The 26,941-nt window shown below is 57.8% G+C and overlaps 1 protein-coding gene across 21 annotated transcripts in view; it reads left to right on the top strand.

The window, feature by feature from the left end:
• NCOR2 (nuclear receptor corepressor 2) overlaps window positions 1-26,941 on the top strand; it is a 243,161-nt gene that overhangs the window by 127,603 nt on the left and 88,617 nt on the right. For 20 of the 21 annotated variants that reach the window (XM_030821637.1, XM_030821636.1, XM_030821653.1 and 17 more), the window contains 6 exons: window positions 2,843-2,909; window positions 9,492-9,664; window positions 10,592-10,685; window positions 13,510-13,688; window positions 17,741-17,795; window positions 20,243-20,341. In XM_030821637.1, coding sequence (XP_030677497.1) covers window positions 2,843-2,909; window positions 9,492-9,664; window positions 10,592-10,685; window positions 13,510-13,688; window positions 17,741-17,795; window positions 20,243-20,341 — 667 coding nt within the window. The remainder of the gene's footprint in view (window positions 1-2,842; window positions 2,910-9,491; window positions 9,665-10,591; window positions 10,686-13,509; window positions 13,689-17,740; window positions 17,796-20,242; window positions 20,342-26,941) is intronic. The other variant, XM_030821645.1, reaches the window with a different exon arrangement.

The following is a 26,941-nucleotide window of genomic DNA, read 5'->3' as shown; positions in this document are numbered from 1 at the left end:
TGGCACAGAGTAGATGCTCAGTAAACAGTTGTTGAATAACAGAAGATGAGGCTGCAATGCCATAGATTTCAGATGAGGAAACCGAGGGCTTCTGAGGTGCGCTCAGAGACACCCTGTTATGAGATGAAGGGTGCCGGTCATAGCCTGGGGGACTGAGGACCCCTGGGGCCCACCGTGGCTGGGGTGGGGGCCAGGCTGATGGAAGGTGGGGAGGCCCTGGCCAAGGCATCACCAGAATGACCCAGGGACTGAGGTGGATTCCAGGGCCCTTGAGCCCCATGAGGCTTCACTCGTCCATCAGAGCCTGGGGTTCCCTCCTTTTCCTGTTTCCAATGGGGCTGGGGTCCCAGGGGCTGGACAGAGTGTAGCTCCCAGTCAGGAGCTTTGGAGCTTTCGAGGGGGTTTGGACACTGCTGAGAATATGAAGAAGTTGCGGATCCCCTCCCCAGAAAAGCGGGTGCCACTGCATGCCGCGGATTGGGGACAGACAGCAAGTTAAGGTGCACAGCAGGCCCCTGAGGTTGCTGTGGCCCCGCAGGCCCTGGGAGGCCAGCTGCAGCACCCTGCTTTGTGTGTTGGAGACCGTGGGGAGGGGCCTGGGAAGAGAAGAGGACGGTCCTGGGGTCTTGGTGCAGCAGTGGGTGGGGGTGCCTTCCAGCCCTCAGGGCACGGGCTCTAGAACCTCCGGCCTCTACTCTCCAGGGCTCCCTCCCTTTGCCTGTCTCAGGGTCTCTGTCCCCTTTCTTTGGGTCTTGTCTCTCTTCCTCTCCCCACTTCTCTCTCTTTCCCTCTCCTAGTTTCATCTTCCTTTGAGTCTCTGTCCCCTTCCTTTGGATCTTGTCTCTCTCTGACTGCCTCTCTCTCTCTCTCTGATCCTCTCTCTCACTCCAGTCTCATCTCCTGTCCATCTCCAGGTCTCTGTCCTTTCTTCGATCTCATCTCTCTATCTCCGTCTCTGTGTCTCCCCTTCTTCCAGTCTCTTCTCTTTCTCACCTCTGTCTCCCTGTCTGTCTCCCTCTCTCTCTCGGTCTCTGTCTGCCTCTCTCTCTGGGTCTCTGTCTCTCTGTCTCTGGGTCTCTGTCTCCCTCTTTCTGGGTCTCTGTCTCTCTCTCTCTGGGTCTCTGTCTCCCTCTGTCTCTGGGTCTCTGTCTCCCTCTTTCTGGGTCTCTGTCTCCCTCTCTCTGAGTCTCTGTCTCCCTCTGTCTCTGGGTCTCTGTCTCCCTCTCTTTCTCGGTCTCTGTCTCCCTCTCTCTCTGGGTCTCTGTCTCTCTGTCTCTGGGTCTCTGTATCCCTCTTTCTGGGTCTCTGTCTCCCTCTATCTCTGGGTCTCTGTCTCTCTGTCTCTGGGTCTCTGTCTCCCTCTCTCTGGGTCTCTGTCTCCCTCTCTCTGGGTCTCTGTCTCTCTCTCTCTCTCTGGGTCTCTGTCTCCCTCTTTCTGAGTCTCTGTCTCTCTCTGTCTCTGGGTCTGTGTCTCCCTTTCTCTGGGTCTCTGTCTCCCTCTCTCTCTGGGTCTCTGTCTCCCTCTTTCTGGGTCTCTGTCTCCCTCTCTCTGTGGGTCTGTCTCCCTCTGTCTCTGCCTCTCTTTCTCTCTGGGTCTCTGTCTCCTTCTGTCTCTGGGTCTGTCTCCCTCTGTCTCTGGGTCTCTGTCCTCTCTCTCTCTCTGGGTCTCTGTCTCCCTCTGTCTCTGGGTCTCTGTCTCTCTCTGGGTCTCTGTCTCTGGGTCTCTGTCTCTCTGTCTCTGGGTCTCTGTCTCCCTCTCTCTGGGTCTCTGTCTCCCTCTCTCTGGGTCTCTGTCTCTCTCTCTCTCCGGGTCTCTGTCTCCCTCTTTCTGGGTCTCTGTCTCCCTCTCTCTCTTGGTCTCTGTCTCCCTCTCTCTCTGGTCTCTGTCTCCCTCTCTCTCTGGGTCTCTGTCTCCCTCTGTCTCTGGGTCTCTGTCTCCCTCTTTCTGAGTCTCTGTCTCCCTCTCTCAGCATCTCTGTCTCTCTCTCTGGGTCTCTGTCTCCCTCTGTCTCTGGGTCTCTGTCTCCCTCTTTCTGGGTCTCTGTCTCTCTCCGCCTCTGGGTCTCTGTCTCCCTCTCTCTGAGTCTCTGTCTCCCTCTCTCAGCATCTCTGTCTCTCTCTCTGGGTCTCTGTCTCCCTCTGTCTCTGGGTCTCTGTCTCCCTCTCTCTCTGAAACTCCCGTCTCCCAGGATGTGCCTGCTTCCCTTGGAACCTGCAGTGGTGTGTGTAACCTGCTTGGTTGAGACCCCATGGGCCCTGGCCTGAAGTCTGAGAAGCCCCCCGGGGGTTTCCTGAAGTCCATGCCTGGTGGCCTCACCAGCTGCCCCACACTGCTTGTGTCCCTCCCACCGCAGCAGGACTGGCTGTGCTGGAGGTCCGTACACAGCACCTGGTTGGAGCCAATCCTGGGGCCACGCAGGCCACACCCTGACACCTGGCCTGTGGGCGGCAGCAGGTCTTGGGGTCTCGGGCTCCGTGGCCTGTATTCCTAGTTGGAGGCTGTGGCTGTTTCTCTGTGGCCATCTTTTCCATGGGCAGGTGTGGCTGCCGGGGTGCATGTGGGCGGGGACGGGAAGCCACAGGCCCCTCGGCTCTGGGAACCCTCTTGTCTGCACACTGAGCTCAACGTAAATGTTGGCAGGGGCTGCCTCGCGTGCTGGGGAGTAAGGATGCACATTGGCAGCTCACAGGTCTCTCTGGGGATACGATACGGGTGGGTCTTATCTCCCTGAGAACCAATAACGGGGCAAATTCGGGGCTCACTCTCAGCAAACAGGATGGCACGGGGTGCAGCGCCTGAGCCCGGCCGGGCTGACCTGTCTGCCGCTTCCCTCCTGCACAGAAACCAGGCGATGCGGAAGAAGCTGATCTTGTACTTCAAGAGGAGGAATCACGCTCGGAAACAATGGGTAAGTCCACACCGTGGCCCCCATCAGCTTTCCTTGAGATCCGGGGAGCATCGAGCGCACAGGGGGCCACACCTGCCGGGGCCCTCTCAGTTCCGCAGCTGTCTCCTCCCTGAGCGTCCAGGCTGCAGAGGAAAAGCCAAGGCCGGCCAGGAAAGGAGGAAAGACAACAGCTGCTTCCAGAAGGCCCCAGGATGGGTGGGGGCGGGGGGCTCTATGGCCCCTCCTCCAGCCTGGAAGGGAAGAAAGCAAAATGTTGGCCTGGAAAAGTAGTTGCTAAGCCCTGGTCACGGGACCCGTCCTGGGCTTTTCAGGCAGAAAGAGAGGTTTTGGAGAGAGGTGGAGGGTCAGGGTGGGCTGCGTGCTGGGCAGCAGGGGCCGCAGGGCGCACCCTTACACATAGCCTTTCCTGGCGCACCGGGCCCAGGTCCAGGCTCAGGGAAACTGAGACAGTGGACAAGCATTGAGCCCCCTTTCCCTGAGCCTGCATTTGTGGCCCGTGGCCTCATCCACACAGAAAAGGATGCTGATTCCTGCTTCTCACTGTGGGCTGTGGATCTCAGCCCACGGCGGGGAGGCTGGGTGTGCCAGAGGCATGTGGTGGTGGTTTCAGGCGGCTGTGGACATCACCCATTCCCCGGAGGAGATCAGGGTCAAGTATTCTCCCAGCTTTCAGGGGAAGAAGCACAGACTCAGATGGGCTTCAACAGGAAAGGAATGGCTGTATCTGGAAACATCTGTTGGGGGTAGATGGCAGGAATCGTCTTTCAACTCAAGTCTTGCCTTCATTTCATTTCATTTCATTTCATGTATTTATTTATTTATTTATTTATTTTTGAGATGGAGTTTCGCTCTGTCACCCAGGTTGGAGTGCAGTGGCAGGATCTCTACTCACTGCAGCCTCTGCCTCTCGGCTTCAAGCAATTCTCCTGCCTCAGCCTCCTGAGTAGCTGGGATTACAGGCACCCGCCACCAAGCCCGGCTAATATTTGTATTTTTAGTAGAGAAGTTTTCACTATGTTGACCAGGCTGGTCTTGAACTCCTGACCTCAGGTGATGCACCCGCCTCAGCCTCCCAAAGCGCTGGGATTACAGGTGTGAGCCACCACGCCCGGCCCCTTAATTTCTGTGCAGTTTTTTCAACTCCGTATGTTAGAACATTGACAAACTGAACCTGAATTCCCATAGCAGGTGGGAGCCAGAGAGAGCTGTCCTTTCTCGGACGATATCACAGATGCTCTGATTAGGCCAAGAGAGGGCCTGGGTCCTGTGAACCAGTGGCTGATGCCGGGGAGATGGAGTGAGGCCGCCTGGTTTTGGCTCATGGGACTTTCTCTACAGATGGGGATGATGTCATTGGCTCCACCCAAGCTAAGGGGTTGCTGGGACATGGTAGGGAATGGGATAAGGCTGGGGAGGCCCTGAGAAGGTCCCCACCTGGGGAAGAGGCGGGCTGGATGGGGACTGCTGCCTTGGGATTCTTGGATAGGAGAAGTGGCAAGGGCTGGGAACTAGGTTTGCTGGAGGGTGGAGGGGCTCCCTTCGTACCTGCAGCCCCCTGCCCCACCTCCTCCCTCCCTCAGCTGTATTGGGGCAGGGCCTGCGAGGCAGCTCCCTGTGTCCTTTCCGGGGTCAGATCTGCTGGGTACCATCCTCCAGAGAGGCCCTCCCAGGCGCGGGCCTGGCTCAGTCATGCCCAGCGCCTGTAGGTCTGTGGTACACAGTAGGTGATGACTAAGTGCTGCTTGAACTGAAATGGGCCGGGACAAGGTGTTCGCTGATCCAGTGCCTTCGGGACCTGGATGCCAGCAGTCACGGAGCACCTACTGTGTGTGAGGCTCACAGTTGCTGTGACACGGGCCCTGTCCTCAGACTTGCAGGCTGCAGGGACAGATCGTGCATAAGGACGAGGAGGATGCCCGCACACCCTGCCCTTCCGGTGCCCTTTGTGTTCTGGGCGCTCTTCTGAGTGCTCTCCATACATTAGGGCATTTAGTCCTGTGAGGTGGGCGCTTGGTCAGCCACATGTTTCAGACGAGGAAATCGAGACACAGAGAGGTTAAGTAACTTGCCCTAGGTCACACAGCTGGGAAGTGGTGAGGCTGAGATTTGAACTCAGACCACCTGGTTCCTGAGCCCACGCTCTGAACCCCCAAGGGGCAGTTCCGAGAGAGCCCAGGAGGGTGTGTGGGGTATGGTGGTGTGGTGAGCGGCCACATGGCGGGGCTGAGCAGTGCCTGGGGAGGGGGACCCTGTGTAGGCATGGGGTCCTGGGCAGGTGTGTGGGCACGTGGGGCCAGGTGAGGGGCTTAGCTGGGGCAGGAGGTCCTGGCACCTGGCTTTGGAAGGAGGGACTATGCTATATGGGAGGAGTGTCTTCCCTTGGTCCTACCTGCCTGCCCTGGCCCCAAACTTGGTTGGGCACTAGAGGGAGGAGACACTTCCAGCCAGATGCTGGTGCCTGGGAAGCTGTGGGCAGCCCTTGGGACCCAAGCCCTGCTCATAGGTAAGGAGAGGTGGGCTGTCCAGCAGTGCCTTGCCTAGCTTCCTCAGACCCCCCACCTTGACTGGATGGTGCCCACAGGCACTTGGGCTGGTGCAAGAGGCTCTTGAAACGAGCACCCAATCTGTTTATCAAGTTAAGAGATAGCCACACAGAGCTGCCGGGTGCCCAGATGTTACAGGCCAGGAGACAGACCAGTAATGCGGGGAGAAGAGCTGCGCAGTGGGGTAGACTCTCCAGATGGGCTGGGGACCTCAGTGCTGAGGTGGGAATGACCAGAAAGGACTGGCTTTGTGCAGATCTGGGAGTCAGGGTGTCAGGCAGAGGGCATAGCAAGTGCAGAGGCCCTGAGGCAGGAACCAGCTTGGGACAGAACCTGGCAGGCCAGCAGCAGGAGCCAGATCGCCCAGAAACATCTGCCCTCAAGCTAGGATGGAACATTCAGGTTTTATTCCGAATGCAGTGGGACACCGAATTTATTCTTAATGCATGTATCTGTAGTAAAGAATCCAAAGTCCTTTTTCTAAGAGATTTGTCAAAAGAGTACAAGGAACATCTATATACCCACCACCTAGAATCAGCCACGGTTACCATTGCCTTGTATTTGCTCTGTGTGTATAATATGAATATAAACATGTTTGTTGTTGCACTATTGGAAAATAGGTGCAGAGGCACCGACCTTCACCCCTAATAAATACACCCCCTCTGTCTCCTGTGAGGAAGGAAATCCTCATTTTCACCTAAAATGACTGCCAATTCAGAGCGATCTTGCCGCCTCCTTGACAGCCCCCCCCGCCCCCCGCCCCGTGGTTCCCCTCTTGGGGGTGAAGGCTCGTCTGGGGAGGGCAGGAGAGGATCTGATTTCCATTTAAAAGGGTCGCTGCAGCTGCTGGAAGGAGCTCAGGCCGGAGGTGGAGTTGGGGTGGGCTTGAGTTCTTTAAAGATCGCCAGTGGCTCCTTGGGGGGTCTGTGGAGGGGGTGGAAGGAGAAATCGGCTTATTTAAAGCTAGAGAAGAGTCAGGCAGAAACCAAGGACTTCCAAGAAGGGTCCAGTGTGGCTTCGTGGCCCATCTTAGGAGGGGTGGAAACAAATTCAACACCCCCTGAAGCTGTGGTGGCGATTAGAATGGTCTCTTTGTTGTGGTATAAGAAGCCGAAGTCCCTGACTTCATTGATTTCAGTAAGGCCTGGGGAGGGGGGCTCGGCCGAGAACTCCAATGTGCCTGCCTCACCCCACTGGGGAGTCAGACCCCCCTCAGACCCGGGGACCCCCACATCTTAGCAGGTTCCTGGGACCCACTTCTTCCCAGAGAGCAGGGCCTTGTCCCTGTCATGGGATCCTCAGCACCAGCACAGCCCCCCCAAGCCTGCCACGTCTCCTGGGAAGCTGAGCTGGACCCTCTGGAGGCCCAGTTGGCTGAGAGGCTGGCTCAGTCTGTGGTCCCAGAGGCATAGCTGGCCTGCTCCTTCTCCCTGGTGGATTTGTGCTACTAGCACCCCGCAGACTAGCCGGCGGGGGCGGGGGGCGGGAGGGGGACGGCTCCAGTCTTTCCCTGTGTGTGTGTGCGTGTGCACGTGTGTGTGTGTGTGTGGTGTGTGTGTGGTGTGTGTGTGTGTGTGTGTGTGTGTGTAAGACAGAGAGGGAGGGGAGGAAGGGATCTGTTTCCTCCCCCTGGCCAGTGGGTCCGCCCTTGTAGAAAAACGCCAACGAGCATCTTCCCTGCTACCCAGGCCAGGCTGGAGCTGCCCGCCCTGCGCTGTCCGAGGCAGGCCGAGTGCACACCCAGCACAGTGGACATAGGCACAGGCTACAGCAGGTGGCACTGTGGTTAGACCCAGAGGGGGACTTCCTTGTCCTGAGCAGAAGGCAGAGCCCAGTGCTTGGGGCCATGGAGGTGTCTGGATGTCCCCTCAGGTACACTACTGCTGGAGGCCTTTGCCACCCGTGCACTCCATGAGGGACCCAGCTAGAGCCCGGCCGTCTTGCCGGCGCCCTGCAGGCAATGTGGACAGGCCGAGGCCCCGCTGGCCAGTGGCCTGTTGGCTTCCGCCCGCTGGTCTGCACCAGTCACCACGTGACTTTCCTCTGCTGGCTTGAGGCGAGCTTTTCTCACCCATGAGCCTGGGGTGTCTTGGACAGGGGCCGAGGTGGCATGGGCTGGTTGTTGCCGTCCCTGCAGTCCCCATCCCTCACTGGGGCTGTGCCACTGCCCCAAGCACGTGTGGCTGTTGTCTGTCACCAGAACTGCCTCTTGATCTCCAGCGCGTTCCTGGCACAGCCTGCGTGCATAGGGTTAGGTTCTGGGCCACCCAGCACCAGCCTGACCACCTCGTGGGGACTGTCATGGTCATGGGGTTGTCGAGGATGGAGGGCACAGCTTGCCCTTGGTCAGAAGCTGGAATATGGGGTGGGGTGGCGCTGGGGTGTCTGGGCTCCAGGACCAGAGAGGGGCTTTCTGATTGGGCCGAAGCGCCAAGTGGGTGTTTGTGGAGGCTCCCAGACCACACCATCTGTCCACCCCCAGCTGTTAGAGGTGGAGTAACTGGGGTTGTGTGGGTGGCTCGCCCTGCGTTCCCTTCCCTGCCCCCACCCCCCACCCCCGGTCACCACTTGCACAAGTCACCTTGGAGATGTGGAAGCCAGGCAGCTATGCTCCGGGCTGATTGGGGATCTCTTCTCAAAGGACATGCAGCAGGCAGCACTGTGGTTAGATGTGGAGAGGGACTTCCTTGTCTTGGAGAGAGGGCAGAGCCTCCTTTCTGGGAGCTGCTGGGGTCCTCACAGCTGGTCCTTGGGGTGAGGCTGGGGAATGAGGAACTGTTTGGAATGCGGTTTTCTCTGGAGGCTACCCCTCCCCGGGGCTGACGGGCCCCGCACCTCGTACCGTACAGCACAGCTTCCTGTGGTGTGGCAGTGGGCTCCGTCTGGGCTGTCTGGTGTGGCCGGAGCCCCAGCCACATGTGGCTGCTGGACACTGGAAGTGTGTCTGGGGAGAACTAGAGCCCAACTCTTAAATTTTACTTGATTTGTGATTTCAATTGAGCCACATGTGGCGGGTGGCTTCCATTTGGGACCAGGCCACTGCAGAGGAGGCCAGGACTGGGTGGCCAGTTCACCAGCAAGGGAGGTGACCATGTCCTCAGGGGAAGTCTGTGGGTTTTCTTCAGGGGCCCCCGTCTGCTGGATATCCATGCAACTATGTGCGTGTCTTTCTGTCATCTGCCTGTGTGACATGTATGTGTCTGTTGTGTGTCTACATGTGTGACTCTGTGTGTCCATCATGTCTGCCTGCGAGACCCTGCGTGTGCACCTGTTTGTCTGCCTGTGACTGTGTGTGTGTCTGTCATATGTCTGCCTGGATGACCGCGTGTGTGTGTCTGCCTGCCCGTGTGACTGACTGTGTCTGCCTGTATGACCATCTGTATGTCTGGCTGGCTGGCTGTGTGACTTATGTGCCTGTGTATATATGTGTGTGTGTGTGTCTATCTGTGTGTCTGCCTATATGACTGTCTGTCTGTGTGACTGTGTGTCTGCCTGCTATGTGACTGTGTGTCTGTCTGTGTGACTGTGTGTCTGTCTGTGTACTGTGTGTGTGTGTCTGTATGACTGCATGTGTGTCTGCCTGTGTGACTTGTGTGGGCCTGTGTGTGTATGCCTGTGTAGATCTGTCTGACTATATGTGTGTGTGCCTGTATGTGCATGTCTGTGTGACTGTGTGTATCTGACCATATGTGTGTGTTTGTGTGACTGCATTTGTGTGTGCCTGTGTGACTTGTGTGTGCGTGTATGTGTGCACCTGTGTACTTATGTGTGCGTGTGTGTGTGCACCTGTGTGACTTGTGTGTACCTGTGTGTTTGTGTGCCTGTGTGTATCTGACTGTATGTGTGTGCCTGTATGTACGTGTCTGTGGCTATATCTGACTCTGTGTGTGTGCCTGTGTGACTGCATGTGTGTGTGCCTGTGTGACTTTGTGTGTGTGTGTGCACACCTGTGTGTCTGCCTGCATGTGAGTGGGCAGGGGCAGGGTGGCGGGTGCCAGGTGCAGGAGCATCTTCTGCAGTGCCCCCCGCGCTCTCCCAGGAGCAGAAGTTCTGCCAGCGCTATGACCAGCTCATGGAGGCCTGGGAGAAGAAGGTGGAGCGCATCGAGAACAACCCCCGGCGGCGGGCCAAGGAGAGCAAGGTGCGCGAGTACTACGAGAAGCAGTTCCCTGAGATCCGCAAGCAGCGCGAGCTGCAGGAGCGCATGCAGAGGTGAGCGGGGCCCGAGCCTGGCGCCCCCCACGTCAGGGCCCCCCACGTCAGGGCTCGGGGTCAGCTCCAGGCATCCTCGGCAGAGGTGGCCCAGCCAGGAAGGAACAAAACAGCGCAGCAGCTTCTCAGGCCGATGGCCAGGGACCTAACAGACTCTGGCATGTGTCACGTGGAGCCTCTTTGGCCTAACACTTACTTGGAACTTAAATACGTTTTGGGGACAAGCACTCCTTCCTGTGTGCCATAGCGTGCACCTGCCACCTTCAGTCATTTCTGGGGCCTGCACGACCCCTGAAGGCAGCTGAGTTTGAGATCCCTGGTGTGGGACAAAGGGGAGAGATGTGGCTAAGAGACCAGGCTGCCAGCTTCCCCCAGTGGCTATGAGGCCTGGGTGGGCCCCGTGTGAGCGGTGCCTGTTGACAGGCAGCTGTGGTTCTATGGCCATTTTTCTTTGGATACACAGACAAGGCGATTCATTGGTAATAATAGCAACAACACCTTTCACCCTTAACCGAACTCACAAGCCATGTCTCATTAAGTTCCCCACAACAGCCCTAGGCAGCCCGGTGCCACTTTTGAATCCTCATATGACAGGGGAGGAAACTGAGGCACAGAGAGAAACACTTTGCCCCAGGGCCGAAGAGGCAGAGCTGGGCTTTGAACCCAGAACTTTGTGGCTGGGCTTTTCAGGGTGTTTTAGGAGAGAGGAAGGGACTGAGCTGCCCGTGTCACGGGGTTTGGCCGTGCTGGGTTGGGGTGGGGGCTCCACGCCTCCCCGGGACCCCGGGTGTGGGGCCGGCCCCTCTGCTGGCTGCTGCCCACACTTCTCCTCTGGGGAGGGTGTGGGCTCAGGGCTGCGCCACAGGGGTCTGCTAGTGTCCCCGACCACCAAAAGGCGGGTCCTGAGTGTGTCCCCTTGGTCCCCAGCAGGGTGGGCCAGCGGGGCAGTGGGCTGTCCATGTCGGCCGCCCGCAGCGAGCACGAGGTGTCGGAGATCATCGATGGCCTCTCAGAGCAGGAGGTGAGTCCAGGCCCCGGACCCGGCCTCAGCTCCTTTTCCCTGGCATCCCCCGAGAGGGTGCAGAGGCCCTAGCCAGAAACCACCTCCCGGGTGGTTTACGTCAAGGGGCTTTGCCACTGAAGTGCGGGTGGAATCAAGGTGGGTATCGAGGTACCCAGGACTAGCAGCCTCAGGAAGCTGCGGCCCGTCCCAGGCCTGCAGGGGCGAGCGGAGAGAGGGGTGTTAACATGTCTGAGAGGGAGGGTGGCAGGACCCCCTGCAGGGAGGGCCCCGGTGCTCCCCGATCCAGATGCCACAGCAGGGAGGGGGTTGGGGGATGAGGACCCTGCCTGTCACTCTTCCCATCTCCTGCCTCCTTTTGGAACTTCCCTTTGGCTGAGTCCAGCCAGAAGCCCAAGGGGCGGGAGTGGGTTCCAGGGTCAACCTTCCGGGGCCCAGAGCCTGGCGGGGTGGGCAGAGCATGGCGCAGGCCGATGAGTTCCCAGCATGCCACCTGTCCACGCAGCCACGACCTTCTCGCAGGCACCTCAGCCCTCCTGGCTGGAGCAGGGCTGGTTTCCCCTCAGGCCTCTTTGGGGTGCCAGCACACCCTGGGGTCAGCCTAGGTGACCCTGGTTGCCGTCGCTGGGGCCCACAGATGGCCAGAAAGCAGAGGGGCAGCCTTTTCTCCTGGGGAGGAAGTTGGTATCAGCCTGTTCCCTCCCGGGTCCTGTGGGTCAGGTATCCATGATGACACTACCCCCTGCTCCCAACACCACGGCAGACACGAGGCAGCCACGGCACGTTTCTTCCTTCTGGGGACTTTTGTCCAGGGAGAGCTTTTGTCCAGATGGGAGATTATAGCCCTTCAGCTCAGCACAGCAGAGCCACGCATGGCTATTGAAATCAAAATTAATTAAAATGGGATAAAATTAGCAATTCAGTTCCTCGGTTGCATCTGACACATCTCAAGAGCTCGACAGCCGCTTGTGGTTGGCAGCTCCCCTCCTGGGCGGAGCAGACAGCGAACACCTCCCTGGCTGCAGAGTGCTCTGTTGGACAACAGAACGCGCTGCCCTGCGTTGCTGATGCTCAGATTAGACAGATGGAGGGGCCCCGGGGAGGGGGCGGCCGGTTTAAGTTGCAGTTTCTCACCAGAGATTCTGATTCAGCTGGTCTGGGGCAGATCCCAGGAATCCGCATTTTTACCCAGCCACCCACTTGATTCTGACGCAGGCGATCCAAAGATGAATCTGGCCATTAAAACATAATTTTTCATTTTAAAACTTCTCATGGTAAGTCTTTGTTTACAACAACATCCAGTTGACAGAAAACAGAGCTCAGAAAGCCATTGCATTGCACAGCCACAGGGCCTGGCCCTCGAAGGCTGGGCGCCGGAGCTGGGCCGTTTCAGCCCCTGTCTCACGGACGCTGTGCACTTATGGACATCCCGCAGAGAGGTTGGACGTGGGTTTAGTCTGCACTGGAAGGAGGAGGCCGGTGGCCCTCTCCTCTGCATTCCTCACCTGATGGCTAAGGGTGTGGCACCTGGGCTGATTGTTGCATGTACACACACACACACACACACACACACACACACACACACTGGCCATATGGGAATGCAGTCATCAGAGTCCTCAGGGACATCAAGGATGCTGTGCCTGGGGTGAAGGGTAGAAGTGGAATTTGGGACAGAAACTTCCCCAGCCAGCCTGGGGTGACCTGAGGTGCCCTGGGAGTGTGCAAGGGAAGGGGCTGGGCCGGAGGACAGGCACTTCCCATCCTTCTGGGAGCTTCCTGCGGTCAGAGCACATGGCCGGCATGGGAAGGACAGGAAGGCAGCTGTGGGAGGGCGGAGCAGAGGTCCTGCCTGTGGCCGTGCCGGGGGTCCTGCCATTATTACATCCCTGGGACACCCGAGGAAGGTTGCTGTTCTGTATCAGGGGTGTAGGGGACAGCTCCAAGGGTCTGGGAGATAGACGCCGGCCTCTTCGGGGGATCCTCTCCCACCCTGGGGTCAGAGCTGTGCCCCGCACCCGGCCCCTGGCTGGGAGTCCTGCACGTTGAGTGAAGAGGTTGGATGTGGGCGGCCGGGCAGCTGGATCGTTTGAACTGCCTGACCTTGGCTACGCGGAGCCCTTGCCGGCCTCCGGAGATGGGTAATTAATCGCCAGTAATTGGCTGGCTGCGAGATTTGGGGAAGTGAGCCCAGCTGAGTGGCGGCTCAGAGCCTCTTAATAGTCGTCCCAGTGCATTAGGAGCGGCCGCCTGACTCCTGCCGCATGCAGGGCTGGGCAGGCCAGATCCCAGGTGGGCCCTTTGAAGGAGCGGAATGCTGGGAGGGGGCGTGTAGTGCGGGGGAAGGAAAGACCTCTCCACCAGTGAGGCGGCCAACCCTCTCTGCGCCCCTGGGCTGCCTGCATGCCGTGGGGCCAGCCAGACCCCAGGGCCCACTCTTGCCTGCCGAACCTGGGAGGCCGGGCTGTCTCCCGGGCTCCCTGGGCCCAGCTGGGCTGAGCATCCTTCCTACAGTGCTTTATGGCGCTTGCATTTCCAAAGGGAAGATTCATGGCTCCCCTCCCACTGCAGAGAAGGCGGCTGCTGCTCTCTGCATTGAATCTACAGTCCTGCCCACCATAAACCTGTCGGGGAGGCCTTTACATTCTCCCTTCCCCCAGCACGAGCTATTATTATTTTTAAACTCATCATTCTCCTTCTTGTCGGTTTTGCATTTTCCCTGCTCTGGCGCAGAACATCCGTCCCCTCTGTGCCTTCCCTGGGTCCCCTGCGCCGGCCGGAGCACCTCGCCCCCGGGCCTCTGACCCTGCCCTCCGTTTCCCTGCAGAACCTGGAGAAGCAGATGCGCCAGCTGGCCGTGATCCCGCCCATGCTGTACGACGCCGACCAGCAGCGCATCAAGTTCATCAACATGAACGGGCTCATGGCCGACCCCATGAAGGTGTACAAAGACCGCCAGGTCATGAACATGTGGAGTGAGCAGGAGAAGGAGACCTTCCGGGAGAAGTGAGTCCTCCATCACCTGGCCTGGCCTCCTGGCCCTCCCCCCTTCCTCCATCCTGTTGAGGCCTGCGCTGTCTCCCAGCAGCCACCACAAATGAGCATGCCGGGGGGTGCTTAAAACCGCAGGGATTTACTCTCTCCTGGTTCTGGAGGCCGGAAGTCCAAATCCTGGTGTTTCGGTGGGGTTGGTTCTTTCTGGGGGCCGTAAGGGAGAGCCTGTTCCCGACCTCTCCCCAGCTGGTGCTGCCAGCGTCCTTGGCCTTCCGGGGCTTCTAGATACATCCTTCCATGCTCTGCCTCCGACCCCACATGACCTTTGTCTCTGTGCTTCTCCTCTTCTTATAAGGACACCAGTCACACTGAATTCAGGGTCTAGCCTAACCCAATACAACCTCACTTTAACTAATTACGTCTGGAAAGACCCTGTTTCCAAATAAGGCCGCATTCTGAGGTTCTGGGTGGCCATGAATTTTAAGAGGACACACTTCAACGTGGTACAAAGTGTAAGGGCAGCTGTATGTGAGACGGGGCACTGCGAGTCGGAAGAACAAGGCAGGAGGGACTTAGAGGCTGGGCCGCAGCCTTGGGCAGGACGGCAGCTGGCCAATGACTTTTGGTGGTTTCTATTTTGTTTTGTCTTTGACAGTAGCTGCTGGCTGAGTGGGTTTGTGATCCCATCACTGTGCCTGTGTCTTCTCGGCTTCACGCATTTCCCTTCCTGTCCCTTAGGACAGCTCAGCCAGGCCAACCCCAGTACACAGTTGATGACACGGAGGCTCAGAGAGGTTCAGACAGTGCACAAAGGCCACACAGCAAGCACACAGTGGAGGCAGGGTTCAGACTCCTCCAGCTGGAATAGAGAGGCTGTGTAGGGAAGGGTTTGTGAATGGGGCTAGGGAGGGGGACTGTGCAGAGCAGAGACGGGAGTCGAGTTCTCTCAAAAGCTGTGTCTGAGGGGGCCAAACCCCACAGTGAGGATCTGCAATGTGACATCCAGGCAGAAGGAGACCTCCATCCCTGGCCTGGGGTCCCCAGAGGAGGTGGTGGGCCCTGCTGAGCCACCCCATGCCTTAGGGACAGTGTGCTATAATTCTGGGGAGTCTAATTTTGGCTTCCCCAGGCCACACTGGAAGAAGAAATGTCTTGGGCCACACAGAAAATACACTAACATTAATGATAGCTGATGAGCTAAAAAAATCACAAAAAAATCTCATAAGGTTTTCTTTCTTTTTTTTTTTTTTTTTTTTTTCAAGACAGAGTCTCACTCTGTCGCCCAGGCTGGATGTAATGGCACAATCTCTGCTCATAGCAGGCTCTGCCTCCCGGGTTCACACCATCCTCCTACCTCAGCCTCCCAAGTAGCTGGGACTACAGGAGCCCGCCACCATGCCCGGCTAATTTTTTGTATTTTTAGTAGAGACGGGGTTTCACCATGTTAGCCAGGATGGTCTCGATCTCCTGACCTCGTGATCCACCCGCCTCGGCCTCCCAAAGTGCTGGGATTACAGGCGTGAGCCACCGCGCCCAGCCAAAAGTCTCATAAGGTTTTAAGAAAGCTTACGAATTTGTATTGGGCCGCATTTAAAGCCGTCCTGGGCTGCATGTGGCCTGTGGGTTGGACAAGCTTGCTATAATCACTTGCACGTAAAGGGCTGGGTTCCCTTCCCAGGACATAGAGCACCTCCGACCTCTGGGAGGCAGGAGAGTGGGAAACTGAGGTGTGGACGGAGGCCTCAGTGCTTGGCCAGAAGGGGACGCAGGGAAGAGACTTTGCTCCGTCACTGCCCTACGTTCACCCGGCAGGCCACTGAGCCGCCTTGGGGAAGACCCTGCCTCTGGACAAGAGCTTCCTCCAAAGCAATGACACTCCTTCCCCAGTGCCCTGGGCTTTGGTCCAGGGTTGTGGCCCCAAAGAGGTGCTAGGCAGGACCTAAGGGATGGGGTGACTCTGGGTCCCCGGCAGGGGTGGGTGGACCCGCAAGTGCAGATACCGAATTCGGAAAGGACACAGTGGCTATCCAGGAGGGTCTTTGGTGGAAAACATTTTTTAAGAGTAGCTTTTGATTATGGAAATGTTGAAACATCCATAAAAATAGAGGGGGTGGGGTAATGAGCCCTTGAATGCCCACAGCACAGAGTGAGTGATCCTCCACAGGAAACAGCGCTTGGTTCCTGGGTAGGAATACTCCGTAACTTAGTGGCTCGTGCCTGCAGCCTCACCATAGCAGGCACGATCTTTCTACATCAAATCAAAGTCTCCGTCGAATGCTTTTTACAGTTTTGAACGAGGGAGGTGATGGTGGGACAGTCACGGGTGTTAAGAATTACTGAATTACTGTTGCGTTCGAGATTCACATTCCCCCTGGTAGGCATGACGTTTTAGTGTACGTATTTTTTCTGAAATACAAAAAAAAGGTGTTCTGGGGGACTTTCTGCGGCTTCAGACTTTCGGAAGATCTCATGTGGCTCTGCAGGTCTGATAATTTCACCCTCTGTTAATTCAGTAGCCGAAGGGCAGGGGACCCAGGCTGGGCTGCTGTCTGCTGGCCTGTGGGGCTGGTGTAGCTTCCATCCTGTGTGAGCCGCAACTTGGCCACTTGCATGCCTCAAGGACTGTGGGCTTGGTTTGAAGTCTCATGTGCAGAGGAATTGATAGCACTCGGGGCTTTGAAAATCACCTACTGACGGCATGGGGCTCCACCACGTGCTGGCCATGCGACCATTCCCCCTCTGAACTTCAATTTCCTCATCTGTAAAATGGGTATAGTGATAGGGCCTTCCTTGTGAGGTGTGCAGGGCATAGGAAACTTTTAATAAACGTCTTCAGGGGGTGCAAGTGAGGTATTGGGGAGGGGAACAGGTGACAGGAGATTCCCAAGTTTGATTCCTGGTCTCGTGGGAGCCCCCGCTGTGCCTGGGGAAACCCCGTGGGAGGAGTTTGCAGGGAAGGAAATGTCACTGGGACAAGGAGAGGGAGCGGAGAGGAAAGGACTCTCCCTACCTGGAAGAGAAGGGCTTTAGGATGGCTCCGGCCTTGCCAGCCGCCCGAGGCAGGATCCCAGGCCAGGGAAGCCTGCCATTCCTCACCGCACCACTTCCACCGGGAAGAGACCAGAGACCATTCAGGATCTTCGGGTGTCTGGCTGGGAAGCAGGCGCGGGGCCTGCTGGCCTCCTGCCCAGCCATCTGGAGGGCCAGGCAGGTCGGGCACCAGTGCTCGTTCAGCCTCCCTCCGTGGGAGCCCACAGTCCAGCCTCGCTAGCAGCCGCTGCTCTCCCTGCGAAGGCCGTGGGGCTGTGGCACGTCGCCAGGACGCCTGAGCCTGGGGCCAGGGACTCCACCCAGCACCCCTGGGGTGGAGCAGGCCTTGACCCACATCCCCACCCCCACCATGCTCCCGCTCCTTTGGCCCTCACATTTCAGCCTGGGCCCAGTGGTTTCCCAGTAATTCTCCTGGCTACGCAGGAAGCCAGTTGGGACAGTGCCAGCGCCCCACCACCGCCCTCCCACTTAAGTCTATGCTTGCCGCCTCCTTGGCTGGCCAGCCCCCTCCTGCTGCCCCACGGGCACTCAGAGCTTCTGCTCCCAGCTCTTCTGGGGAGGCCCAGCAGCCTGGTGAGCTGTGACCCCGCTGGTGGGGCCCTGCCATGTTCCCAAGCAGACCCTGTGTGGGCCGGGTGAGGCCCTGCTTCCCAGATCCAGCTGGAGAGAGAAACAAAAGCGGATTTTAAAGGGGGGGGGAACCCCACCAAAGAGCTGCATGTCATGTCCTCATTTTTCCTGGAAGCCGCCTCCAGCAGGACAAACAAATATATTTTCAAAGGCGCTAAAGCCAGTGACTCACTCCAAGGAACGCCCTCTCTTACCCCTGGGTCCCCACCCCTCCCGTCTGCCGCAGCAGCCCTTCCCACACCCCCCTGGGCTTAATTGCTCCAAGTGGGGCGGTGCCCGCCAGGCTGGGCCAGTGGGGATGGCAGGGGCCTGGGAGCCGATCGGCCGCCCCGCAGGGAAGCCCCCCTCGGCCAGGTCTCACGCCCGCCCTTCTCTTCCCGCAGGTTCATGCAGCATCCCAAGAACTTTGGCCTGATCGCATCATTCCTGGAGAGGAAGGTGAGTCGTTGCCCGCCCCATACCCCTTCGGTCTCCACCTCCGTGGGCAGCTGCGTGGACTCAGGGTGGAGGCCCTCCCTGCCTGCCCAGGAGGCCCTGGCCTGCCTGGCCCCTTGCTCCAGCTGCCATGCTCCCCTCCTCCCTCCCTCCATCCCTTCCTTCCATCTGGGAGATAGATCAGTACAGGCCCCGCCCTGGCTTCCTGGGCCCATGGAGGAGGAGCCTCAGGTTGCTGAGCACCTGGGAATCCTGAGAACTCCAGGGAGAGCTGCACGGCCAGGCTTCCTGGAGCCCCCTGTGCCCAACTGGGTCTCCTGCCAGCTCCTCAAAGGCCGCGTGGAGCGTCCTTGCAAACTGGGGGTGGATTCTGGAAGCACTACCATGCCTGGCATCCCAGTGAAGTTTTCGTAGGCAGGAGTGGCATGCCTCAAAGGGACTGGAGGGACCAGCTTTTCTAGGTCCCTCTGAGGGTCACTGACTACTTTCTGACACCTCTAATGCCAAGCCAGACATGTGGCCTACAAGTCCCCATCTTCTTTGACAAACCTTTGTGTGGAACTGAGGCCTAAAGCTCACTTTGTGTCAAGCCCAGGCCCGGAGCAGCCCCAGTTGGCCGGTAGACACAAAGTGTCCCCAGAGAACGGTAAAGCCGTTGTTTTGCGCCCACAAGGCTGGCTGGACTGTGCCTGGGGAGGCTGCAGGTGGGAGAAGGTGGCTGGATGAGGCTGCATGTTGGACGTGGCCCCTGGGCCTTCCCCCAGCTTCCTGGGGTCAGAGGAGAAAGGCTGCCGTCCGTGTGTCTTAAGCAGCATTCCCCTGAATCACGTTTCTCAGAGATGGGGACCTGCCCACCCCCGCTTGGTGGACACCCTGCTCGGGCTTCCTGGTTGTAGGAGAGAGGCCAGGAGGATGAGGCACTTATTTTAAAGGACAGCTGTTCCCAGCGCCTGCCCCACATGAGCTGATAACCGTAGAAGGAGAGAGACCGAGCAGTGTGGGGAAAAATCTCTCCATGCCTGAAAAACCAGTGTGGAGAAACAAGCCCTATAAATAGACCATCTTCTGAGTGAGGACGTCTCCCTCAGGGAGTGGACGGCACGGCGGACTCTAGGTTAGGGCTCCCCGGGATGGAAGCAGGGCATTTCAGAAATTGGCCTTTGAGCAATGCTCCTTCAGGACGAGGGGACTGGAAGTCTTTGTGCTGGGGAGCAAACTTCATGGTGTTCTTTGGCTGAGAGGCGGCCCAGGACGAGGCTTCAGTAGAGCTTCCAGAGGGGTCTGGAGCAGGAGCTGCCAACGGAGAGGCCGGCGGGGACAGGCGGGTCTTGACAGTGAGTGAGGCTGACGTCTGGCTGGGAGCCAGGTGGACCAGCCAGTCTGTGCCCGTCTGCGGGGACAGCTGCTGTCCGGAGCTGGGCTGCCATTGCTGAGTGCAGAAAGGAGCTTTCCTGAATTGTTAAAGGAGAAGTCGGGCACCCACATCCCCTGAATTGCAAATATTGGCATCTGATTATAAAATATCTTTCTCTATTGCCGTGTGGGTCCTCTTTCTGGGCCGGGTTTAGCCTGGGGCCGCCTGGGAGCCCCCCTGGCGGTCGTACTTGGCCGGAGGCTGCCAGCTGGGGGCTTTCTGTTGAGGGCAGTGAGGTTTGAGGCCCAGCTCAGAATGCCCCTTGGATGTGTGGTCCTGGCTTGGCACTGGCCAGAGCATTGCAGAAACATTTGACATTGTAAGGAGAATGGCTGCCGGCATTGGCAAGCTGGGCTCCATGCCCACAGGTGGGGGCATCGTGGCATCACTTTCTGAGGCTGCCCCTTTTACTGGTCCCATTTGGCCGGGGTTCATAGAGGGCTGGTTGCTCCGGCTTTCAGACCCAATCTACATGGAAAAGACCAAGCAGAGAAAAGAAGGAAACCCAGGAAGAGGCACATGGGGCGTGGGGTGGTCCCAATGCACAAGGCTTGGAAGAAGCTATTCAGGACCTCAGTTATCAGGGAGGAGAAGGCTGAAGTCAGGGAAAAGAGAACCCGGGCCTATGTTTGGGGAAGGCTTTGAGTTTGCCCGGCTGTGGGCTGGAGTCCTTGTTTCCCATAAGGGCTGGGGGTAACATATGGCGACATCAGCGCTGTCATTAACCGTAGCAACAGCGGTGACTGTGATAACAGGAAAGACTTCCATCATGTTTACTCTGGGCCAGGCCTCATCCCAAGTACTTTACCTATGTATTAACTGATCTGATCTTTGTGATAATCCTGTGAAGTATGTACAATTAGCATTCCCATTTTACAGATGAGAAAACTGAGACACAGAGGTTAGGTCATCTGCCCGAGGTCACCCAGCCAGTACATAGAAGAGGCAGGATGTGAGCCCAGGATGTGAGCTCCTGGCTCCTGCCCTGAATGCCTGTGCTGTACCCTGCTCAGTGTCCTCTTCCTCTGTCCCACAGACGGTGGCTGAGTGCGTCCTCTATTACTACCTGACTAAGAAGAATGAGAACTATAAGAGCTTGGTGAGACGGAGCTATCGGCGCCGCGGCAAGAGCCAGGTAAGAAGCAAGGTGGGGGTGACTGTCCTTGGGGTCCGGCTCCCTGCACGCTCAGCAGCCACTCACTTGGTGGCCAGCACCCCGCATGGCTGGCGGTAACTGTCCCCATGAGTTGTTGTTGCTTGGCCACCAGCAGTGTGAGTTCAGGCTCCCCTCCGTGGTTGCAGCGGGTGTGGGGAGACCCCCTCTGGGGTGCTCACCCTGCCAGGCTATCTTGAGCCTCCCATAGTGGCCAGGAAAAGAGCTGGGGAGAAACAGCCACGGGCCTCCTCAGCCTGCAAAATCCCAGACTCCTGACTGGGTGACCTGTGATCTCTGTGCGTAAAAAGGCTACATTCCAAAAGTAAGGGCTTCCCAGGATGACTTGGGGTAGTTCACAAACTTCACATGTTTAAGATGTGAATGGTTGTGTGTGTTTATCTTAATGCATACTTGAAAGAAAAAGTAGCCAGTACTTCAGCTCGCCGTTTTTTCAGACGCCGTTGGTTGGGATGAGACTGAAAGATTATTTACGCTAGAGCAGGGGCTGGCAGACTGGGACTCTGGGACTAATCCGGCCCACCATCTGTTCTTGTGAATAAAGTTTTATTGGAACACAGCCATGCCTGTTTGTTTACATATTACCATGGCAGCGTCCTTGCTGCTCTGGTGGAGTTTCGTAGTTGTGACCAAAAGTGTGTGGCATACAGGGTCTCAAATGTTTACTATCTGGCCCTTCATAGAAAAAGTTTGCTTTTTCCTCCAAGTTAGAGGAAAAGGAGTTGGCTTGAAAAAATACCCAGTAAATAATGGTAGAGATGAGAGGCTCAGTGGCATGCCTTTGAAAGGGGGATCCTGGGTGCTCCGTGTTTGGGAGAATTTGTTTTGCATCTGGGCTCTTGAAGCCTCGTCTCAGAGCAGATACTGGGAGCACCACACGGAGGAGGTGGGTGGAGGCAGTGGGCACCTGGTGGCTGCTGGATTGGGGTTGGTCGAAGCATTTCCTTCCTGGGGGCCTCAGTGGCTGGGGGGGCCGGGCGAGAGTGACAAAGGCCAAGAATAGCACGAGCTGGGATAAGGGGACCCTGAGGTTTTCTGAGGCGGGTACTCCCTCTGGTGGCATCCTCTAGCCCCTCCCCAGAGCTGCCCGCCTTCCCTTTCCCAGGCTGCCAGAGGTTGAGACCCATAAGGCATTGAAGACCATCCATCACGGGTTGGGGACGGGGTCCCAGTGTCTGCTGTGAAACAGGCACTTTCCTACAGCCTAAGAAAACTCCCATGAGGGAAACGAGGCTGTTGTCAGGAGCATGAGCCACCCCTTGCCGCATTCCAAACGTCCAGCCATGATGCCCGGGGCTGAGCTTGGTCCTCATCCGCAGGGATCGTGGAAGGGTGGCTGCGTTTGGCTTGTGGAGAGGGTTTTCTTGTCTAGTTTTCTGTAGCCAGAGTTGACGAGTCTGCTTGCGCTTCTAACAGATGTGTAAAACCAAGGCCGAGTGGCACAGAGCATGTATTCCAAAGATGTAGCTAGGTTTTATTTTTGTTTTTTTGAGATGGAGTTTCACAACGTTGCCCAGGCCAGAGTACAGTGGTGCAATCCCAGCTCACTGCAACCTCTGCCTCCTGGGTTAGAGTGATTCTCATCCCTCAGCCTCCCAAGTAGGTGGCATTACAGGTGGGTGCCACAGCATCCTGCTAATTTTTTGTATTCATAATAGAGACAGGGTTCCACTATGTTGCCCAGGCTGGTCTCGAACTCCTGACCTAGATGATCCACCTGCCCTGGCCTCCCAAAGTGCTGGGATTACAGGCATGAGCCACTGTGCCCAGCCGCTATGGTGCTTTTGAAATTGAAGTGCATTTAGGAATTTTCTGGACTGAGAGGCAAAAAAGTAAGTGGCAGGCAGGGAGTATATAGATGCTGAGGTACGAGAGGCAGCAGGGAGCGGTGGGGATTGTGACAAAGGAAGGGTGGCTAATGGCCTCAAGAGGTATTTGGAAAACATCATCAGGTAGGTGTCTGTTGGACACCTACTGTATGCTCATTCTCTTGCTGGCCTTCCCAGTTCCCCTCCCACGAACCATGTGGGGGCATTGAGGCTGGGCTTGTGGTGGGAGCCCTTCCTAGTAGCTGGGTTGGGGGCTCTGAAGAGCAGAGGCCCATCCCCTCCTGCTGTGTGAGAGCCACATTTGCACAGAGGGAGGTGGGGAGACCATGGTAATTTAAGAAGCGGGGGGGTGGTGTCGGTGCCCGGCATATCCTGTTGTAGAGGCCTGGCCTGTACTGTGGTAGAGTGAGTGTCCAGTGGAGTGAGTGTCCGGCCTGCCTCCAGGAGTAAGTGTCCGGCTTACTCTCCGTGGAGTGAGTGTCCGGCTTGCCCTCCGTGGAGTGAGTGTCCGGCTTGCCCTCCGTGGAGTAAGTGTCCGGCTTGCTCTGGGAGTGAGTGAGTGTCCGGCTTTGCCCTCCGTGGAGTAAGTGTCCGGCTTGCTCTAGGGAGTGAGTGAGTGTCCGGCTTTGCCCTCCGTGGAGTGAGTGTCCGGCTTGCTCTAGGGAGTGAGTGTCCGGCTTTGCTGACTCATCCGTTGGTTGAGCATTTATTGTGTGCAGGACATGGGGAGCTTCATGCTAGTTGTTCAGAGCTGTTGTAAACAGGTGGCCTCAAGACAGTGCCGTAGGTCTCTCTGTGCCGTGGGGTCTCCCTGTGCCGCGGGTCTGCCTGGGAGGTGGCATTGGTGGCACATCCTTGAAGACTCCGTAGAATAAAGGGCCCCAAAGATGAGGTTGAGGAGCAGCCCCACAGGCGGACAGGGATGGGGCCCTCACGTGCGAAGGCAGGGAGCATGAGAGACAGCGCGTGTCTTCAGGAACAACAGGGGGCCTGAGTCTTTGGATTCCTGGGGGTCCCGCTATCTCCCAGAGCCTTAAGCGAACAAAGAAATGGAGAAGATTATGCGACCCTCTTTCTTTTGCTCACTTTTGATGGGTAAATAGAGAATTTTTTTTTTTTACCCTGTGAAAAATAGAAGTGCAAACCTGATAAATAACAGCTCACACTTGACTTCTGTGTCTGGGGAGGGAGTAGGGAGAGGGGAGGCCTGTGGCTCACTGCAGAGCTTGGGCCCCGTCTCAGCTCCAGCCGACGCTTGGCCAGTGGCCCTGAATTGCCAGGTGTTCTGATCTTTGATGATGAGCTGGAAATCTGGTTTTATATGAAACTGCCTGATTTTAAATCTTAGGTCACATTTTTTAAAAAGGGAAAAAACAGCTCAACATTGTATATGCCACACAACTCTTACTTGCTGTTGAAATCACCCCCAGCCCCTAGTAGGAGACCTCTGGGTTAGACTACAGTGAGACCGGGGAAGGAGGGCATTAGATGCCTGGGGCCAGGCTGGGGCACCGGGGAAGCCCTAGAATGTTCCATAGCAGGGAGGAAACATGCCCCTCTACACTGGAGATGTCCTGGCTTAGCCGTGGTATCTGCGGTGCCTGGGAGTTGGTGGGGCTTTGCTGGTGAGTTTTTATCCCCTGCTGAAGCTGCTGTTCCAGGCAGGGGCTCCGAGGATGGGGAATGATGCTTGTCTTCTCTGCCTCTCTCAGAAAGATGGCAGAAAGCAAGCCGGGCAGGAGGTCCCTGTCTGTTTCCAGGGCTCGCCCGTTCCTTGGATCAGCTGCATTTGCTAAGGAGGTGGTGGTGTGGCCTGGGCCCTGCCAGGGAGGGAGATATACACTCATATCCTGGAACAGCTTCTGTGCCAGGTAGATCCATTGCCCTGCCACCCCCCACAGGCCTGGTTCACAACCACGGGGTAAACAAGGGTTCCCAAGTGCCAACTCCGGGGCTGAGAGTCCTCTCTGCCCCATGGCAGCAAGCAAAATCAACGGCAGCCTCAGGCTCAGCCTATCTTGTTAAGTGGAGATGCAGTGACTGCCGCCAGCTAAGCGTCTCTGTCTGTGGCTGGGTTTGTGGAGCCACTGACACTGCTGATCAGTCTGCCCCAGGTGAGGGCGCGGCAGGCCTGGGGTGGGCCCAGCACCGCTGCTTGGGAGGCTGCGGTGACGGACGGGAGGTGCAGGCAGTGGTGGGCTCTGAGTGCACCAAGGCTGTAAGCACACAGGACCTGCAGCTCCTTAAGGAGGGTGGGGAGGTGAACTGAGACCACTCTCCACCCGCCACCCCGCTGCCTCTGCGTGGCCGGCACCTGCAGGCTGGGACAGGCGTCCAGGACTCTCGGTGACTGACTGTGGGCTGGGGAGCCACTGCCCTGTGCTCCAGGCACTGCAGGCACCCAGGGTACCTCTGTGGGCCGGTCCTTCTTTCTGACCCATCCTGGCAGCTGAGGCCGTGTGATAAGATGGGAATCCCAGGCCAGGGAGCACACAAGCCCCTGACCAGCCCCGCTCCCCTCACAGCTGCCCCAGGACGCTTGTCCGTGCTTCTCTCTCCCTCATAGGTTTCTGAGTGAGCAGACACAGCCCCTTCCCCCTACCGTGACACTGGCCCCCTCCCCGGGCACCACGGGAAGGTGGAGAACCCGGGTCTTCCCAGCCAGTGAGCCCACGCACCCTCAGGGGTAGGGTGCCCACTGCCAGGGGATGCTGCCTGCCTCTTTCCTGACGTCTTCTACGGGGAGGGAGCTTGAGCTCCCTTCTCCGTGGTGTTTCTCTGGAGGGCAGCAGGTCGGGTTCTCCTTGCCTTCTTGGGCTCTCTAGTTTTAGAAGACTTAGGTTATCTCAGCCAATATGCATTGGACCCCTTGATGGCTGAGTGGGGGATAGGACCTGGGAGTCCAGTGAGACATGGGAGCCTTGTCAAAATTCCGGGGGCACCCGGCCCTGCCGTGTGATGGGGATGGGTGCTGCTGGCTGCCGTGGTGGCGATGGTGATGATGGTGATGGCGAAAGTGATGGTGCCGGCTGACAGTCACGCAGGGGCACCTGGCCCTGCCATGTGATGGTGATGGGTGCTGCTGGCCGCCGTGGTGGCGATGGTGATGATGGTGATGGCGATGGCGACAGTGATGGTGCCGGCTGACAGTCACGGAGCATTATCACTTGGCCGCCATGGTGGCGATGGTGATGATGGTGATGACGATGGCGACAGTGATGGTGCTGGCCAGTAGTCATGCAGCACTATCGCCACACACTGTGATGATTTCAACTTCACTAGTGTTGGGGAGAGGTGTGTAATTATCCCCACCGGCCAGATGAGGAGACAGAGGCACAGGGAGGTGAGGAAGCTTCCAAGGCGCCTGCTGAGTGGCAGACTGAGGGTTCTATCCTGTCACATGCAGCCCGGGGAGTTGGAGGGAGGCCCAGCCGTCCCCTCGGCAGCACACTGGCTGTAAAGCCAGCCTTCTGGAAGCCAGCCCTGATCCGCCAGGTAGGACAGGCCTCTCCTGTGGTCTGTGCAGGAGCCCCTCGAGGGCAGGCGGCAGAGGGGCTCATGATGAGGCTCCATGTCAGTGGGGAGTCAGATGCTGGATGCAGGGACCCCAGGTGAGCCAGGCTCGATCTGTGCTGTGGAGACACCCTCTGATATGGGGTGGATGGGAGTCCTGGGGTGGGATGGGGCTCAGTACTCTCCGCCACCACCTGCGTCTCTTCCCCGCCATGTGTCCCTCAGCTCCTGGGGACAGTAGCTGGCCACTGTCTCTTCCTCTCTCTCTTAGCGCCTCCGCTGTTACCATATATGTCTTTGGGGAGTTGCTGAGGACTCTTCCTCATCTCCCTCTCTCCCTCCTTTTCTCTCCTCTCCATCTCTGTCTCCCGCTCTGCATCTCTTGCGCTATCTCAGCATCCCCACTCCCGGTGCACAGCCCCTCTCTCCTGGGTGGCTGTGGAGGCTGCTGTGGGTGGCCGCAGAGAGGCTGTGGTGCTTGTGGTCCTGGCGCGGTGCCCATGGCTCCAGGCCACATCTCTGCTGAAGACAGCCACGAGTGGCCGCTCTCATGTCATCAGGACAGATGCCGCTCACAGGGGACTTCCCGCCTCGTGTCCCCAAGCTTGCTCGCCCCACAGACCCCCCAAGAGGTGTCCATCGGATGCACAGTATATGCATGTTCATCCGGGGGCATTTATTCAGTGCCTACTGTATGCCAGGGTTGTCAGACTCTACCTTCAGATGCGAATCCGACCTTAGTCCTTTAGAAAATAGGGGAAAGGGATCAGCCGCGCCCGGCCCATCTCAACACCCCAGACTGCCCCGATTCCACGCTGCAGAGGTGGACGCAAGGTGGGACTTCCGAGGTGTCGGGGAGTGGGCACGACCGCCCCTCCCAGGCTCGACAGCGCCCACGTGCTGCCTGTGGATTTCCCGAACTGGGGGGGTGCATGGCCCAGGACCAAGGACAGGGGTGCCCCTCCTTTTGCCTTTTGTCAAGGTGGGATTGAAATGGAGGCTGTGGTGGGATCCCGAGGGAGAGGAAGCCTGTGGGCTGGGGGTGAGAAGTGACTCCAGGGACACTGGACTGTGCACTTTCCCCGGCAGTGAGGCTTCCGGCTCCCTCAGACACCACTGACCACGCCAGGATGGCTGTAGCCAGCATCCTGGGGCTCTGCCCTCCTGGAGTTCCCACTGTCCGAGGCCAAGGTCTGCCTTGTGAGGGGACATGTCCCAG

Source organism: Nomascus leucogenys, chromosome 10 (genome assembly GCF_006542625.1).
Source record: "Nomascus leucogenys isolate Asia chromosome 10, Asia_NLE_v1, whole genome shotgun sequence".
In the NCBI taxonomy this organism is placed as follows: domain Eukaryota; kingdom Metazoa; phylum Chordata; class Mammalia; order Primates; family Hylobatidae; genus Nomascus; species Nomascus leucogenys.
The sequence above is the reverse complement of the archived record's forward strand: the minus strand, read 5'-3'. Positions and strand labels throughout refer to the sequence as shown.